The sequence below is a fragment of the Zea mays genome, chromosome 1, assembly GCF_902167145.1.
Source record: "Zea mays cultivar B73 chromosome 1, Zm-B73-REFERENCE-NAM-5.0, whole genome shotgun sequence".
NCBI classification, from domain to species: domain Eukaryota; kingdom Viridiplantae; phylum Streptophyta; class Magnoliopsida; order Poales; family Poaceae; genus Zea; species Zea mays.
The window spans coordinates 52,625,907-52,641,905 of NC_050096.1; the positions used below are offsets into that span (position 1 = coordinate 52,625,907).

At 39.4% G+C, this 15,999-nt stretch overlaps 1 protein-coding gene, 3 non-coding genes and 1 pseudogene across 5 annotated transcripts; 1 reads left to right on the top strand and 4 right to left on the bottom strand.

The window, feature by feature from the left end:
- Window positions 1-2,318: 2,318 nt before the first annotated feature.
- LOC103634600 (uncharacterized) lies at window positions 2,319-4,646 on the bottom strand (annotated as a pseudogene).
- A 2,080-nt stretch (window positions 4,647-6,726) lies between these two features.
- Window positions 6,727-6,859, bottom strand: LOC111590755 (small nucleolar RNA snoR80). Its single transcript, XR_004855792.1, has one exon. It is a non-coding gene; the product is annotated as a small nucleolar RNA snoR80 (small nucleolar RNA).
- Window positions 6,860-6,918: 59 nt separating this feature from the next.
- Window positions 6,919-7,021, bottom strand: LOC111590735 (small nucleolar RNA Z157/R69/R10). Its single transcript, XR_004855776.1, has one exon. It is a non-coding gene; the product is annotated as a small nucleolar RNA Z157/R69/R10 (small nucleolar RNA).
- An 87-nt stretch (window positions 7,022-7,108) lies between these two features.
- On the bottom strand, window positions 7,109-7,203 carry LOC111590734 (small nucleolar RNA Z157/R69/R10). The gene has a single exon (XR_004855774.1). It is a non-coding gene; the product is annotated as a small nucleolar RNA Z157/R69/R10 (small nucleolar RNA).
- Window positions 7,204-9,851: 2,648 nt separating this feature from the next.
- On the top strand, window positions 9,852-13,781 carry LOC103634598 (ELMO domain-containing protein C). Of its 2 annotated transcripts, none has more exons than XM_008656999.3 (10): window positions 9,852-10,227; window positions 10,909-11,087; window positions 11,193-11,301; window positions 12,301-12,395; window positions 12,465-12,533; window positions 12,624-12,739; window positions 12,832-12,886; window positions 12,973-13,093; window positions 13,174-13,316; window positions 13,406-13,781. In XM_008656999.3, the coding sequence occupies exons 2-10, from the start codon at window positions 10,947-10,949 to the stop codon at window positions 13,505-13,507; spliced, it is 951 nt and encodes a 316-aa protein (XP_008655221.1). In that variant the 5' UTR covers window positions 9,852-10,227; window positions 10,909-10,946; the 3' UTR covers window positions 13,508-13,781. The 2 variants fall into 2 exon arrangements, with proteins under 2 accessions (XP_008655221.1, XP_035819510.1); XM_035963617.1 differs by having other exon boundaries at window positions 9,871-10,227; window positions 10,886-11,087.
- The last annotated feature ends 2,218 nt before the right edge of the window (window positions 13,782-15,999 follow it).

Consider the following 15,999-nt stretch of genomic DNA (forward strand, 5'->3'; position numbering starts at 1 on the left):
ATTAGTGATTAGTGACTTGAGAGAGAAAGTGATCCGTGTGTTATTTGTCGCTCTTGTCGCTTGGCTTTTGCAATCGTGCTTTCTTTCAATCTTTCTTGCGAACAACTCAATTGTAACCAAGGCAAGAGACACCAATTGTGTGGTGGTCCTTGTGGGGAAGTTTGTTCCCATTTGATTGAGAAGAGAAAGCTCACTCGGTCCGAGGGACCGTTTGAGAGAGGGAAAAGGTTGAAAAAGACCCGGCCTTTGTGGCCTCCTCAACGGGGAGTAGGTTTGCGAGAACCGAACCTCGGTAAAACAAATCCGCGTGTCACACTTCTTATTTGCTTGTGATTTGTTTTCCACCCTCTCTCGCGGACTCAATTATATTTCTAACGCTAACCCGGCTTGTAGTTGTGTTTATATTTGTAAATTTCAGTTTCGCCCTATTCACCCCCCCTCTAGGCGACTATCACATCTCCATACCCATCCTTGCACTCTACATACATGAACACAGGAGGCATCGTGGGGATATCCCACTACACTCGGACTCCATTGGCTTGATAAGGACGGACGATATTCCTTTGTACCATACATTTAGGTTCGGTATATGATACATCTGCACCATGCATATCTCCACTCCTTTTTGTTTTTGTTTGATTTTTACCTTGAAGCTAAGAAGCAGAAAATATTTGTTGGAAGGGATGAAATTCGAAGGTGATGAGGCTCCTGAAAGAAGGTATAGTTTGGATTTGCTTTCATTTAAACATTTTATTTATGCTGAGAGCAAAATTAACATTTATGTTTCCGATTACTGCTTCACTGAATGAATATTGGCGCCAAGAGTTTGTCGACCATGTCAGAATCGCTATGGACAGATTCACTGAAGGTAATGACACTTTTTTCTTTTATAAATTAGTACGTGGTATCTACAGTTGTGTAGAATGATTCATTATATTTAAAATTTTCTTTGTCTTCTAAATATTAATCTAAAATGTAATTTTTTCCTAGGTTCAATGGGATCTTCATCATTTTTTCACCCACTTAGAATCTCAACATGGAAAGTGGAGCCATTGGATGCATCCAGCTTCACCTCCTATGGTTTTAGGATTGCCTTCAGGTTTTGGTAAGGAGTCTCTTAATACTTATTATTATAAAATATGGTTTATTTAGGCATGTGAAAAGTGGCGTGACATTTTTGTTTGGCACATGCATTGACCTCTCCCTCACTCAAGATTCATCATAGTCCATTCATTTATTTCGCTGTTATGGTTAGTTGTGATACCTAGATACAATATAACATAGATTTAATTAATCACAATATGAATTAAGATTAATGTTGAGGAACCCACTTACTATTAATTTAGAATTTACAGGACTATCATAAAAAACAATTACAAACTAGCTCAAGCGCGCCAAGGGCGCGCCCCAGACACTAGTATGAATGTAGATGGAAGGAGAAGGGGGAGAGTGCTCGCATCCGGTCTTTTTTTGGAGCGATAGTGTTCCAACTATTTATAATAAATTTTCATATGGAGATACAAGAGTCACTTCGCTCTTATTTTATTTAAAAACCAAACATCCAAAAAATTGGAATAAAACTACTCTATTCTCTTCCACTACTCAACCAAACACATCCTAAACTTTTCTATAATAATATTTACAAGCGAGAAACATCTCTAAAATAGCATTTCACTCTTATATTATTAACTAGGTAGGTGCCCGTGCGTTGCAACGGCATACAAAATATTGAATAAAATGGTAATGCACAACTAAATCAGTTCAAAAAGATATGTAATGCTCAAAGGATAGTATTTGTGGATGTCAGAGAGCGGGCGGACGCTCTTGGATAGCGAAGCGTGGAGAACGAGCGAGCGGGTGGGGCGCGACGCACAAAAACCACGACTGAAACTATTAAAAGTAGTGTATTATAGTAGTAAAGATAGTAGATAAAATACCCCCACCCAGTTGTTAACATGTCGATCTAATAATTCAAAATACCACTTTTAAAGATGACATAAATATATTAGTCCATATTTCTAGATAACAAAATCACATTAAATTAGCCAAAGAGACTATATAGTTCTACACTTCTACATAAAATAAAATAAAATAAAATAAGAAAGAAAATTCTCGTTGAAAGAGAAGTGATAACAATAATGCGAAATGAGAAGAGAAAGAAATACTCTACAGTAGGGTCTATCATATGAAGTTCGTGAAATAAAGTTCTAGCACAAAAAACAAGTTTGTTCAAATCAAGGCAATATTTACAGTTATACAATACACATGCTGCTTTTGACTGGGAGGCGCTGCTAATTAGCAGTCGAACTCATCTGCATAGACTAAACAAATGGTCTCAAGCTTTATGCTGCTGAACAATGAAAAAGCACACACGCAAGCAATTCTAACATGCCTTAGTTGTTGACACAATATTCAAAGGAACTTGGATATCACACGGCAGGAAGTCTAAAACGTTGTAGTTGCGACCGTATGTAATGCTCGATTATTGTAGACCCTGCATGATAGATTACTCAAATAGTTAGCGTAACGCTATATAGAGATTAGGGGGCCAAGCTAGTAGACCCCTATTCAACTTGGTGATTATTTTGTGGGAAGATAATTCTTTCAGAAAATATTACTGTCCAAGGTTAGTGCGATTATAAAACATACCCAACAGCAGTGGCGCCCCATGAAGCAACATTATAAATGACTTTAGTTCCATCCAATGCCTTCCGGATTTTACTTTTCTTCTTTTCAGCTGAAAACGTCTTCCTAAGCGCTGGAATATGAACAGTCAAAAAGTTTAACATCAGAATATCCAATAAAAAATTTCATTTGACCGTTCCTCTTAATTAAGGGAAGAAAAAGAAACCTTTTTGAAGTTGATCAGGGGGCAGGTCCTGCATAGACATAAAATTCACACATTAAATATGTAAAGCACCTCTCATATAAAGATGCAGAGACATGAAACTCCTCGCTCAGCATGATGATCCCATCAAGTGAAGAAAACAGCTACCTTGGTCTTTTTAATTGACACCAAGCATGCAGCCATAAATGAAGTCATCTCATCAACAACATCCTCCTGCTTAACAAGTACATATCCATCATCTGAGCCACCATCTTCCCACAAATCCACTGACGTTATTATATCTCATGATGTATCAGGTTCAACTGTGCCAAAGAACAGAGAAGTTTTCGAAGTACAGTGGTTAATATTTTCAAGAAAAATAAAGTGAAAGGAACATATCTGAGTTCATATCCGGTCATTTTTGCCATCTGCAGTGTACTTTTTATAGTAGTAATGTATTCAATCCAGTAGCAGCTTACCTGCACCATTCTGACCTACTGACTTCTGAATACCATTGAGCTTTTGAAGGAACATGAGCGATCCAACCTTAGACGCGTGTATGAATGAAGCAACAAACTCTCAACCTATCGACTGCTGTAATCAGATATCAAAAGTACCTAAGAAGCTAACAATCTGTGCAAAGGCGTGCTGCTCTGGCTCTCGCACTATATCAGTGGGCACTTGTTTGTTATTATGCTTGGCAATTAGAAAGTGTGCTACAGATTTGTACCCAAGTCCGACCGCCTGCATGAAGAAAGACTTGTGACAGAAACACTTTCTAATTACTGTATGATTAGACTTGTGACAGAAACCTATCGCCTGCAATAAAATATGATTAGTTGAGTTGTGATATTGAATTAATACACATTGCGACAGAAACACTTTCTATCTACTACTACTGTATGAATAGAAAGAGGCTGCAGTATTAAAATGACCAAGAAAGAGCTATCAGTATTGTCTTAACAAGGTACGAGTAGACATTATATGATTAGAGGAACCTAGATGTACAATGACATACCTTTTGTTTTCTTCGACTTTTTCACTGAACAAAGACTATCGACAAATAGCCAAATGATCTTCAGGAACCTGGGCTGAACTTCTGTCAAACTCTTGGTTAAGGAAAGGGACATCAAAACTTTTTGCATTATGGGTAATCCACAGAACTGGCTTGTCAGGAGCTTGGTGACTTTGAACATATGCTAGTAGTATTGGAAGAACATTACTGAACCTATGTAACAAAATTAAGACATCATATATGGGTAAGTGGAATGTTGAGCTAAGCGTTAATAGAAAGAACATACACTCAATATTTTTTCGTTGCAAAAGCCTAAAACCTTATTTTGCACATGAAGCTAGCAAATACTTGGTTATAATAAAACATTTTAGTAGCATGGATATTTGCCAAAGAGAAAAAACTAAATGATCAAATTCAATTTCTTACATAAACCATTACATAATATGGTCTGGGTTTATAGAGACATGTTCTAAAAATTGGGATGTAGGAGTACATCTCACGAAGCTAAAGCGAACTATAATTTGGGAAGTGAGGGAATAAATGCACTTCTAGGCTTTCAACCCAAGTTTTTCAAGATTTTTCACATGTCATAACACAACTTACCCTAGCATGAGTTGTTAAAGCCCCAGCACCCTTCTTCCTGTCCTTTTCATACACTTCTATCTTGGGCTTTCCTTTTTGTTGAACCAATTGATTTCCCAAGTTCTCTACCTTCAAGAACTTGAAGTCATGTCTCAAACTGTTCAGTATTAACATGTCACAAGGCCATGTATATAATACAAAATACAAATTATGGAAAGCAAAATTATTTGTATAGTTCATATACCTTGATTTGACTCTTAGCGGCAATGGAGTTGTCCTCGCCATCATAATAGATAGGTACCCGTGCGTTGCAACGGCTCACAAATTATTAATAATAGCTAAGTGCTCATGCGTTACGACATTATCTATATACTAAGGTATATATGAAGTGAGAACCCCAGATGGCCACTCAGTGACCTTGACGAAAAAAGACTCTTATCTTGATGCTAGTGTAAACCTTTATGAGACCCTTGTTCATATGGAGAACACTGTACAAGTAGATTCTGGAAGGCATACGGTCAAAATCAGTATCTATCAGCGACATGAAAACTATTTTAGTTGTCCGATGTCAAGGTCTGAATTTACATGTTATCCATACATGACGCAGCAATGTATGGACCATACGAATCTTGAGACAGACAAGAGATGTCATGTTTCACCCCTCCTTCAGAAACAAAGGACCAATAAGTTTATTCAGAGATTCTTTAGATTGAGCTAGCAAAACGTAGCATTCTGTAATTATTGATTCAAGAGATGGAGCTAACCAAGTCAAGAGACTGAAGTGAGAACCCCAGATGGCCACTCAGTGACCTTGACGAAAAAAGACTCTTATCTTGATGCTAGTGTAAACCTTTATGAGACCCTTGTTCATATGGAGAACACTGTACAAGTAGATTCTGGAAGGCATACGGTCAAAATCAGTATCTATCAGCGACATGAAAACTATTTTAGTTGTCCGATGTCAAGGTCTGAATTTACATGTTATCCATACATGACGCAGCAATGTATGGACCATACGAATCTTGAGACAGACAAGAGATGTCATGTTTCACCCCTCCTTCAGAAACAAAGGACCAATAAGTTTATTCAGAGATTCTTTAGATTGAGCTAGCAAAACGTAGCATTCTGTAATTATTGATTCAAGAGATGGAGCTAACCAAGTCAAGAGACATATATGGCGCTATAGAGACTAAAACCAGGCAACCAAATGACATCTAGGTTATCAGACAAAATACAAGAAACAGGGACATGACAACGAACTTAGCCTAGTCCAAATCAGGACACCGAAAAAAAATTAAGGCACAAGTCTTACTGTGGAGAGGTTTGGATGAGAGCCCCATCGCGTCCAACACAGAGAACTTTACTGTCTTTTTTGCAAAGACCTGCAGAGATATAAGTCACACCAAAGCAAGTAATGCTACCGACATATTCTTGCGTACCTCCTGGCCAACAAAATGCTCAACAAAATTTCCATATCTCTCTGCGAATATGTGCCTTAGGTCACAAAGTTTAGGTAAATCAGGATACCAAATGGCAGCAAATATCAGGGTTGACACAGCTTCCCTAAATTCTAGGAGGCATTCCCTATTTGGAAAGGAAAGACACAAAATAAATATGTTCATTGTTTGAGCACCAAGATAACACTTTTCTGTTGGCACTCTTCCACATACTCCTAAAGGGTAGTTGGAAACTTAGAATTCAATAACTAAACTAAGGCAAATAATTTTACTAACATACAAAATTACAAGCAGAAGTGTTATGAATGCTTGAGCTACAGAACTATTCAATAATAGTAAAACATGTAGCCTTTTCTCCAACTATTGAAAACAAAATAGAAATGAATAACGAAATATTAAATTATTGTAAATATAGAAACATGTCAGAAAATTGTTCTCAACACCCTTTTGAAGGAATCGGACGGAGACACCTGTATTTTACTTGTGTTATCATCATCCATATCTCTAAACAGTGGAGAGGAAAGGAAACATAAGCAAGTTTCAGAGATCTATCAGATCTTCCTATTCAATATGAAAGAATTGTCATGGTACGCCACAATCGAACATATTAGGCGCTTTCCCTTTCGAAGTCTCACATCATTTATATCCTGAAACAAAAAACTACTCCCTCTATCCCAAATTAAAATTCGTTTTAGATAATTATTAGATTCATACAACACTTGATGTATATATTTTATATATGTGTCTAGATTCATCACCATCCATTTGAATATAGACAAAAAGCAAGAGCTAAAACAAATACTATTTTGGGACGAAGGGAGTATGTAGCAATTTAGCATGTCAATGAATATATGCGACCTTTCCAGGATTGGATTGGCATAAGAACACCATGAATCAGGATATGACCACACATCTAGAGTAGCATGTTGCGCGAGAGCCATTATACCATGAGGAACAAAACCATCCTCCAGAATTGGTAATGGACGCATGTAACAAAATATATTTTTAATAACTACGAAGAAACCAACAAGTAGTGAGACTGAGTTGAGATAGGCAAGGGTCTGGTCTTCAACTACCACCAACAAAGTAGCAGCATCAGAAACTATAGTCCTAAACACAGTTGTTCATCATTACTCAAAAAACTCATTATAGCATAGAACTGTAGTAGTAAATAAAGATCACTGATCTAGTATACATATGAACAACAAAAAGGTTGAAGAATGTGGATTGGGAGCTCAGACAGCCAAGGGTTTGGTCGTCCAAAACTACCGTGGTAGTATCAGAAACTCTAGTCTACAAAAGATTGCAATCACTGCTCCTATCAGAAAAATCAATGACTACACATAGACTTTGATCATCATAATTAACTTTAGATAACAATGTTGAATGTGCCGGTTAATTCCAAGTAACTAACATGTACCTTTTAAAAATAGGTCAAGGAATTTGTCATTAGCTACCAATATTTCAACAAGTAGTACGCCTCCTTTTGTTGAACTGTTAAGGCACTGTCGACAATAAGCATCAGGTCATCCCAGTGTTAAAATTCTCTGCAGCAAGAAAGGTCAGATTATCCCAGCATCTGTAAGAGACGACTTTAATCTACCCTGACAATGAGCAAGAACCACGAACTAAATGCAAGAACATCACAGGAAACTGGTAAGAGGTGACCAATATGCAAACTGGTTGTCGTTTAAGCAAAAGCACCTACAGTGCAGCTCATTGCAAACTGCCAGACGCCATAAAGATGCTTTTCTTAACTTTCCCATCATTTTCTCATAGATATTGAGAAGGAAGCAGACAACATCTGTGGCAGCTCGAACCATCATATCAGACAAGGGCCTAATTGTCCAAAAGTTAACGTCCTGAAATCGATCAATTAATATTATTTGTCAGCTTTTCTCAAGAAGACATGCTTTCAAAACAACAGAATAGCTAATGGTAAGACGCTATCAGAGAAACTAAACACAATGTTATCACCTCGAACTGGAGAGGAGAGAGCTCTCATGTCTGGCGGCAAAGTCGCTTCCGGAGCTTGCGGAGCTTGTGCTTGTTCATCATACACTTGTGTTGAGCATAGCTGCCTCGCGAACTACTTGCGATTGTCAAAAGAACAAATAGGGTCAACGATTCAACATCAAACAACAGAATACACGAGAAAAAGAAGAAATGGAAAATCTGTAGTTCTACACGCCTATTGTTGATGCACCATTGGTATTGCACGAATCAACTTGTGCTGATGCTAGTACGTCATCCAAAGTTGCAGTCTACTTGTTCTTCATCTGCTCTACATTGTCCTGTACCCCCTGCTGCCACATCCTAATCTGCACCTCGATCACCCTCTGCTCCTCCTATCTAAAACTCCCAACTCCAACCAAAATAGGTGAGCTTGGTATCTAGGTGCATCAATAGAAAAATGGATATCGTGTGTAGATGACAAGATGTAAAATGGGTTTAGTACACAGGAAGCTCCTTAATTTCAAACAGAAGGGTAGAAAATTTTATATATACTGACCAGGGACAAGGGGAAGATGAGACCAAATTGCAAACTGGTTGTCATTTAAGCAAAAGATAAAATGGATTTAGGCTATGGTGGGTGACCAATCATGTTTAATTTGGTCCAGTACGAAAGAAGCAACAAATTACCATCACATCATAATCTACAATCTGGTCGTCGAAATCAGTGAACCTAAAAGGTTTTCATACAAGTTGTGATGGGTGACCAATCCTCGTCGACCAGGACTGATTCCTTCCTTGCACATCATGGATTGCAGAAATCTGCTGCTCATATGTAGACCTGAGATGCCCTCTCACTCTGTTTGATTTTGAATGCAGGGATTTATTTGGATGCAATTCTGAGTTTTGGAAGAGTACTATTGTTTTGTAAAATATTTTGGTTTTTGAGCACCATGAATTCTCTGGATGAAATTAAATTTATAGTTGTGAAAACACTCCATCCACTTGGAACTATAAGCCGTTCTAACTTTTGTTAGAGTCTAAGCATCTCAAATTCTAATCAAAACTATAAATAAAAGTATGAGGATTTATGACATCAAATAGATATGTTATAAAATTATAATTATCTACAAATTTGATGATACATATTCGTTTTAATCAATGATATCATTTTATTATATAATCTCGATGTATGGTAAAAACTAATCTTTGGCGACCTGCTGTAGAGTTATCATTTTTATATGGAATTAGACAATCTATTATTGGTAGGTACCACACATTCTAACATCATTTGATTTGTACCTACATATATGCAACCATTAGGAGTAATCTCCTCGTTGTCTTCTCTGAGACCTTGCGGCATGTTCTTGAACCCCAGCATCTCCATGCTTGGCGTTGCTACCTCCACGCTGGTGTTCCCGAACAAATCATACAGTCTCGTCCTGCATATTTTCCAAGCTCAATTTTCTGAAGACCTAAATTCGCTAATGTCAGGTACTCGTGCCGCTCCTGTTTACACATGAATGGAAAAAAAACAATAAAATTTGCTTGCCTCTTTTCCACCTAAATAGAGCTTGGATGGAGATATTTGGTACGTGAGTGGCAGGGCAGGGCGGCGTGGTTGGGGCGAGGCGAAGAGAAGCACCAGATGCTGGTGGTGGGAGAGGGATACCAGGAGGACAGGCGCAAGCCGCACAGCCCTGCTCCTCCTAGACGTTGTGGAGGAGCGCCTTTACTTGGGAGGATTGCGGAGGACGGGCGGGCGTACTGCGGCGGTTGCGGCGTCGCGGAGCGTAGGGAGGCAGGGTTTGCTGCGGGCGGGCGGGCGGATTGCGGTGGTCGCGATGGTTGTTGACGGATTGCTCGGGCGGGCGGGAGGGCGGATCACGGCGGTGCGCGATAGTCGCGGCGGTCGGGCGGGCGTAGGGAGGCGGGGGCAGTCTACATTAGTCTCTTAATAGTTAGTAGAGATTTCTTTTTTTTGTTTTCTTATTTTCTATCATTTGAAGGACATGGTGCGAAGAGTAAAGCATCCTGCATCTGAATCAAACCGGCCCACACGCTAGCTGTGGGCCTGTAGCCCATGGAGGTTCGTCTCGGCGGCAGCAGTGCCAGCCGGTAGCCGGCCGAGTCAATGTTGGAGTACTGAGTACCTACTTCCTTTGCACCGAAGGTTCTTCTCACGCACCTTCTTTCCTTCCCCTCCCCAACTTCGACCCTTCCCCTGTCCATCTCTCTCCTTTTTTTTTTGGTTTCCTCGCGTTTAAAGCTTCGAGGCCGAATCGACCTCCAGTTCTCGAGACGACTCGTCTCCCTCTTTCAATAAGTTCGGCAGGGTAGGACGGCTTCTTCCTCTGCGCCTTCACCTTCGCCTGCGCTGCCGGGGCTCGTCGGTGAGTTCGATTTCTCTCTCCGCCTTTCTGAATCTGTTCGTCTCGTGGTAGGGGGTAGAGCTGAAGGGTCGAGCTTTACACGCGTCGAACAATACGGTAAGTCGAAACGTAAGAGAGCTAGGGTTTCGGACTTTGGGAGAGCAGCTTGGTTGGATTGCTGTTGCTGCATTCTTAAGGGGGGTTTGATGGACGACTGATTGGCAGCGTTGCGTTGCCCTGTGCGGATTCTCTGTGTTTTGGTCAAGCAAAGTTATAAACCTTACTGTTTAAGTTTTGTGAGACCATGGATTGTTTGGGCATGACGTTTCTGGGCTGCTTTCGGTGTTCTTATGCAACCACATGACCTTTGAGACTCCCAACAGAAATAGGTTACAAACTCAAACAAGTAGATTCTCCAAATTTTCATGACATGTATTTTCCGTAGAATCAATCCTTTGTTGGGTTGTTCTTTCAATACAACAGTGCCACCTCGCAGACTCTAATGAAGCTTATGGTTGGATGGTTGCACATGAATGCATGATGCGCTGTATGCTACTCCCTCCGTTCTATTTTATTTGTCGCGGTTTAGTGCGAAAATGAACTGGCGGCGACAAGTTTTTGAGAACGGAGGTAGTATTTTGTATTATGGTTCTGCTGCAGCAAATGGAAAGTAATAAAGTTTATCTTCTCACTTTTTTGCAGCATGGTTTTTAAATCGGGTTTGTAAGTTTTAGATCTTTATGTCAACTACCAATCTGAGGCGGCGACTCCATCATGGAGACGTTGATGGAAGGAAAAACGAGCATGTTGACATATCCAGTGCTGATTCCCTCAATGAACCTCTATTAGGGAAGTCCAATGATGACAACTTTGGATCAGAGGTTAGTCTGTTTTCTGGTTCACAATTGCCTCGATATTTTCCTACAGTTTGTTACATGAGTGCAGGATTCTATATTTGTTGGTAATGTATCAGTAAACTTTTATAGGTGTATGATCCTAGAAAACAGGATCTGTGGGATGATGATATGAAGAAAGAACAACTACACTGGTCATTTCTTTTCTCAAACTTGATTACACAATGGGCACAATGGTTAGGTAATTTCCATTTTAGCCACTACTTTATTAATACTAAATTCATCAATGCATGACATTAGTAGTCAATTGTCGTTCTTTTCAGTTCCTGATTTTATATACCTTGTGATACAATTTACTGACCAGCCCTTCAATCCTTTGTAGCTCTTAGTGTAGTGTCTAGTTTTTATAGCTATTTAGCAACCTATACACCATGCCAACTCTCATACTTGACATTATAGGTCTACGCTAATATGCCTGTCTCACGTACCCAACATGTATGCATTTCTATTCACTGCTAAACAAATACAAAATGTGCTATTTGGTAGCACCTTTCTGTTTGAACTAACTACTGGCGGCGTGGACTTGGCTGTGATTATGGCAATAGCCGATAGGAGTTCAGTTGGACCCTAAACCTTTTTCCCCAAAATGATATATCTATTTACTGTATACAAAACATTGTTCATATTTGGCACCCCCCCCCTTCCAAGACAGCCAATGTTCCATGACAAGATCGCTGCTGATTGTCCACTGGTTGAATGCAAACAGATTGGTCCTGTTTTTGTGCATCCAAATATATAATTTAGTTTGGTTGCAGATATAGAGATTGAGATGGTGGATGCAGCTGCTCTTATGCTTTTCTTCTCATTGTTTGCTATTGCCATTATCTTTTAGAAGTAATGTAAAAGTTTCTGTCTTTTTCCTTTTCTTGAGAACCTATCACAAGTAATTCCAGCAATGTAACACAGCTAACTAAGCAGAATAATGAGTAGACTTTCATAAGTAAGAAGTCGATTACATTGCTGGAAGTTGTAAAAACTGAAAACAATATATTCACAGGGCACCCTTCAGTGGGTATAACAATTTGTAGCATCAGGATGTAGCGGGTCATTTTGTTCACACTTTTGACGTTTCTAGTTAGATAGTATATGTTACTACTATTTTATGAATACTGTTCTTGTGATAAAATTAGTGTTTTTCCTTGCAAAAAATGATATTCTTTTCTTACTATTTTCCTTGCAGCAAGCATTATTGTGAGCTCAGGATCTATCTTTGGTAGATTATCCCCCTTCTCTTCAGAGAACCAAATAAATCCAGTATATCTTAGCCCTTTACAGGTAATGTAGAGAAAGGTATATAAGATTGCAGTTATTAGTTTATAATGTATTGAACCTTCAACTTTCCAGGAACAAAGGTTGGATACTTTAAGACACAGATTGCAAATCTCTTTTGATGGCTCCCGTATTGAACATCAAGTGTGTATTACTGATGTAGATTGGTTTTCTAGGTTGACATCATCTCATGAAGTAAATTAATTAATAATTTATGGGCTTTATCATTATTAGGATGCCTTGAGGCAACTCTGGCGTTTAGCTTATCCCGCTCGTGAGATTCCACCACTCAAATCTGAATTATGGAAGGAGATGGGTTGGCAAGGCAACGATCCATCTACTGATTTCAGGTCCTCTTGTAATTTGATCGTAAGGAGAATGTGCTCATGGAGAAAATTAACCCAGTTGATAAACACATCTAATACTGATCGCATTTATGCAGGGGTGGTGGACTCATATCGTTGGAGAACCTCATCTTTTTTGCTAGGAACTACCCTGTATAGAACTTAGATCTGACACCTTTTTCTGTTGTCTTCCTAATTTTTTGATTTTTGACCATTCACCTGTACACATTCTCGTGCAGAATTCATTTCAGATGCTTCTGAACAAAGTACAAGGGCAGAGATCAGATTGGGAGTACCCTTTTGCAGTTGCTGGTATCAACGTTTCATTCATGCTGGTCCAGATGTTGGATCTGAAGTCAAGTAATTTCCTGTTCCCAATTCCCCTTTACACATATCTGCGGATTTCACATTTTGTTGTTTGAACTGTCATATTTATGCAGGTGTTCCATCTTCTAAGTATGGAATTCGTTTCCTTGAATTGCTTGGACGTGATGAGAACGCCTTTGACCACCTGTACTGTGTGGCCTTTCGGTTGCTTGATGCTCAGTGGCTTGTGAAACGTGCCTCCTATATGGAATTCAATGTTAGCATATTGAGTACATTGATCCTTCTCTTTCTGTTTTAAGACACTGGCATTCTTAATTTCTTACTTCTTTGGCTTTGTTGTACCAGGAGGTCTTGAAATCAACAAGAACTCAGCTGGAGCGGGAACTGGTTCTAGATGATGTGCTGGAGGTGAAGGACCTGCCGTCCTACACTATGCTGGATGAGTAAGCTAAAGCCGAGCTGTTGAACTTGGACGCTGGAGAATTGACTAAGCTGGTCTGATGGCTAATAGTTATCTAGCGTATGCTGATGTCTGATCCTAAATGCTTAGGCGGCCCACATGCCATTTTACATTGCCGCATATTTTTTTTCTTGTTGTATACTGAGGTCTTATGAGGTGTTTATATATGATTCCTTTGTAAATATTGTGTTTGTTATATGTTATCCTTTTGGACATGCTGGTTCCAAGGAAATAAAGCAATCGATCTCGTATTCATTTTCAGCTGTTTTCTATAATTGGAACGGTGGAGCATTAGCTGACCTCGCTTATCTTCTGTTTCAAAAAAAAATCTACAGTACAAACAGAACACATTTTGTTTTGTTTATAGTTTATTTACATGTTTCCTAGACGAATCACTTTTCTCATAAGTGATCATTACAAAAGATGCGTGAAACTTTAAAATGTCGAACGAACCAACCAGATGTTATGGTCTCCGACGTGTTGTTTTTTGACACTATAGATTGCTATTTTTGTGTGTTACATAATGACTTTGTGGGATAGGACTGTACAAAATGCTCGTGTTTTGTTGGCTCCCTCCATTCGTGGTCGGTTCGAATCGAATCGGTTCGTTAATTTTCTCAGAAGCTAAGCTAATATCCTAGCTTGGTTAGTGAACGAGTAGCTCGATTTGTTAACGAGCTAGCTCGCGAGCTAAACAAGCTATTATATTTCAGCAAAACGAAACTATTTACATAACAATTGATAAACAAGTTATATATACGTGTGTTGTCTATGGTCTATGAGTTAAACTAATATTTGATGAACTGCGTTTATGTGTTAAATTGGTCTATGCAAATATAGCTGTGGGTTTAAAGTGATGAACATATGTGTGAATTATAAGTTGATGAGTTGTATTAATTTGGTGTTACATTGATGTGTTTGGCTTTAGTAAAATCATAACTACAACTATTCTATCTTAAGTTGTAGTTATACCAAACAAACCTAGGAGTGGGTTTTTTCGGCTTTCGGCTGAGTTTTGGCCGTTAACGTTTTATTTCTTAGTTCGATTTGATGAAAATCGTTTCAATGAAAATCGCCAAAATCAATGGTAAACCGTCGCGACGAGAGGAATTCACATCTTTCTAAATCCTAAACCATGCAGACCCCATCATTCTCAGCACACAAAGCCATGAGGTATCTAAATTCTCGTGGCAGCTAAATTACCTAGAAATCGAGATTCTTAGAAAAGATCTTAAGAAAAAGTTGTCCTAAACACCTAAAATCTTCTAAAAATATAAGTAAAAGCTGCTCGGCTGACTTTTGTTGGGCTGTTGCTGTAGGTTGCAGCGGTCGCTGGTCTCTGATCCGGTTGACTGTTATTTGGCTGCTGCAGTCTACGACTCTACGTGAAGAGAGCATGAGCATGAATCTGGGGCGATGTCCAATGGTAGTAGGTTTGATATATACCATCTCATCTTGAGATGTTCCAGATCTAGCTAGTAGTACAGGGGGGCGAGGAGAGGACCATGGCATGCCCTTTGGATCATGCAAGCGTCAAGTGTGTGGTTGCACCTTCCGGTAATCCGGTAGACACCGGTGGTTGCGAAATAATCCTAGCTGTGGTGCCATGCCAGTTCAAACCCAACAGCGCCAACGCCCCTCGCCATCCATCTTCGATCTACGCACCTAACAAGGGATCCAGCAGCTTCCACGTTCTGGTCTAGCTGTTCAACAACCAGATCCGCCTCGTGCCAATCTCAACGCGTTCCGGGGAGCCGGCCCTTTAGCCGGATCAGCTGATTGATTAGCTTTTCTAGGCTAGCTGTGTGACCTGTGTCCCTTTGGGCTTGGAGAGATGAGCACAATGAGAAATTTAGGTTAACAGCCAATGCGAACGGGGGACGACGCAGGTAGGTTTGCGGCGTTTGGCTGTGAAATCTGGTGGCGTTTGCTGTTTTCCATGGTGTTCACAAGCTCACTGTGTGTCTGTGGCGTTTGCTGTTTTCCATGGTGTTCACAAGCTCACTGTGTGTCTGTGGCCATATTTATTTCCTTCTAGTAGATTATATAATTTGGATTATATTGTAAGGGTAAGAAAGTAACTATCACTTTAGTATCACAAATAAAATAAGATAAAATAAGCTACCTAATTCTACCTTATTTTAGCTTATTTGTAGTCCTAAACTATATTTTACTCTTCCAATTTTCCACCATAATCTAACTTAGTGCTTGTTTGGTTCGCTCTTAATTCATATGAATTGAGTGAGTTTAAATCCTAAGCAATTTAATTTTTTGTTAATTTTTTCAATCCATGTGTAATATGAATAACCGAAGAAACACACCCTGTCCGTTGGTGTTTGTTCCATTATATGGTCACCCCAGATCCATCCACCATCCACTGCATTGAATGAGATGAAATATGCTTATATGAGGAAATTACAACAAACTTCACCGGCAGTTTGGTTTAGGGGCGTAAATAACTCGGTTTAAAAAATTAAGC

Bases quoted from the DNA above. Each gene is read 5' to 3' on its own strand.
- LOC103634598 (XM_008656999.3), top strand. From the start codon at position 10,947: ATGTCAACTACCAATCTGAGGCGGCGACTCCATCATGGAGACGTTGAT. The intron at 12,396-12,464 runs GTAATGTAGAGA...TCAACTTTCCAG, and splicing joins TATATCTTAGCCCTTTACAG to GAACAAAGGTTGGATACTTT. The intron at 13,317-13,405 runs GTTAGCATATTG...TTGTTGTACCAG, and splicing joins CCTCCTATATGGAATTCAAT to GAGGTCTTGAAATCAACAAG.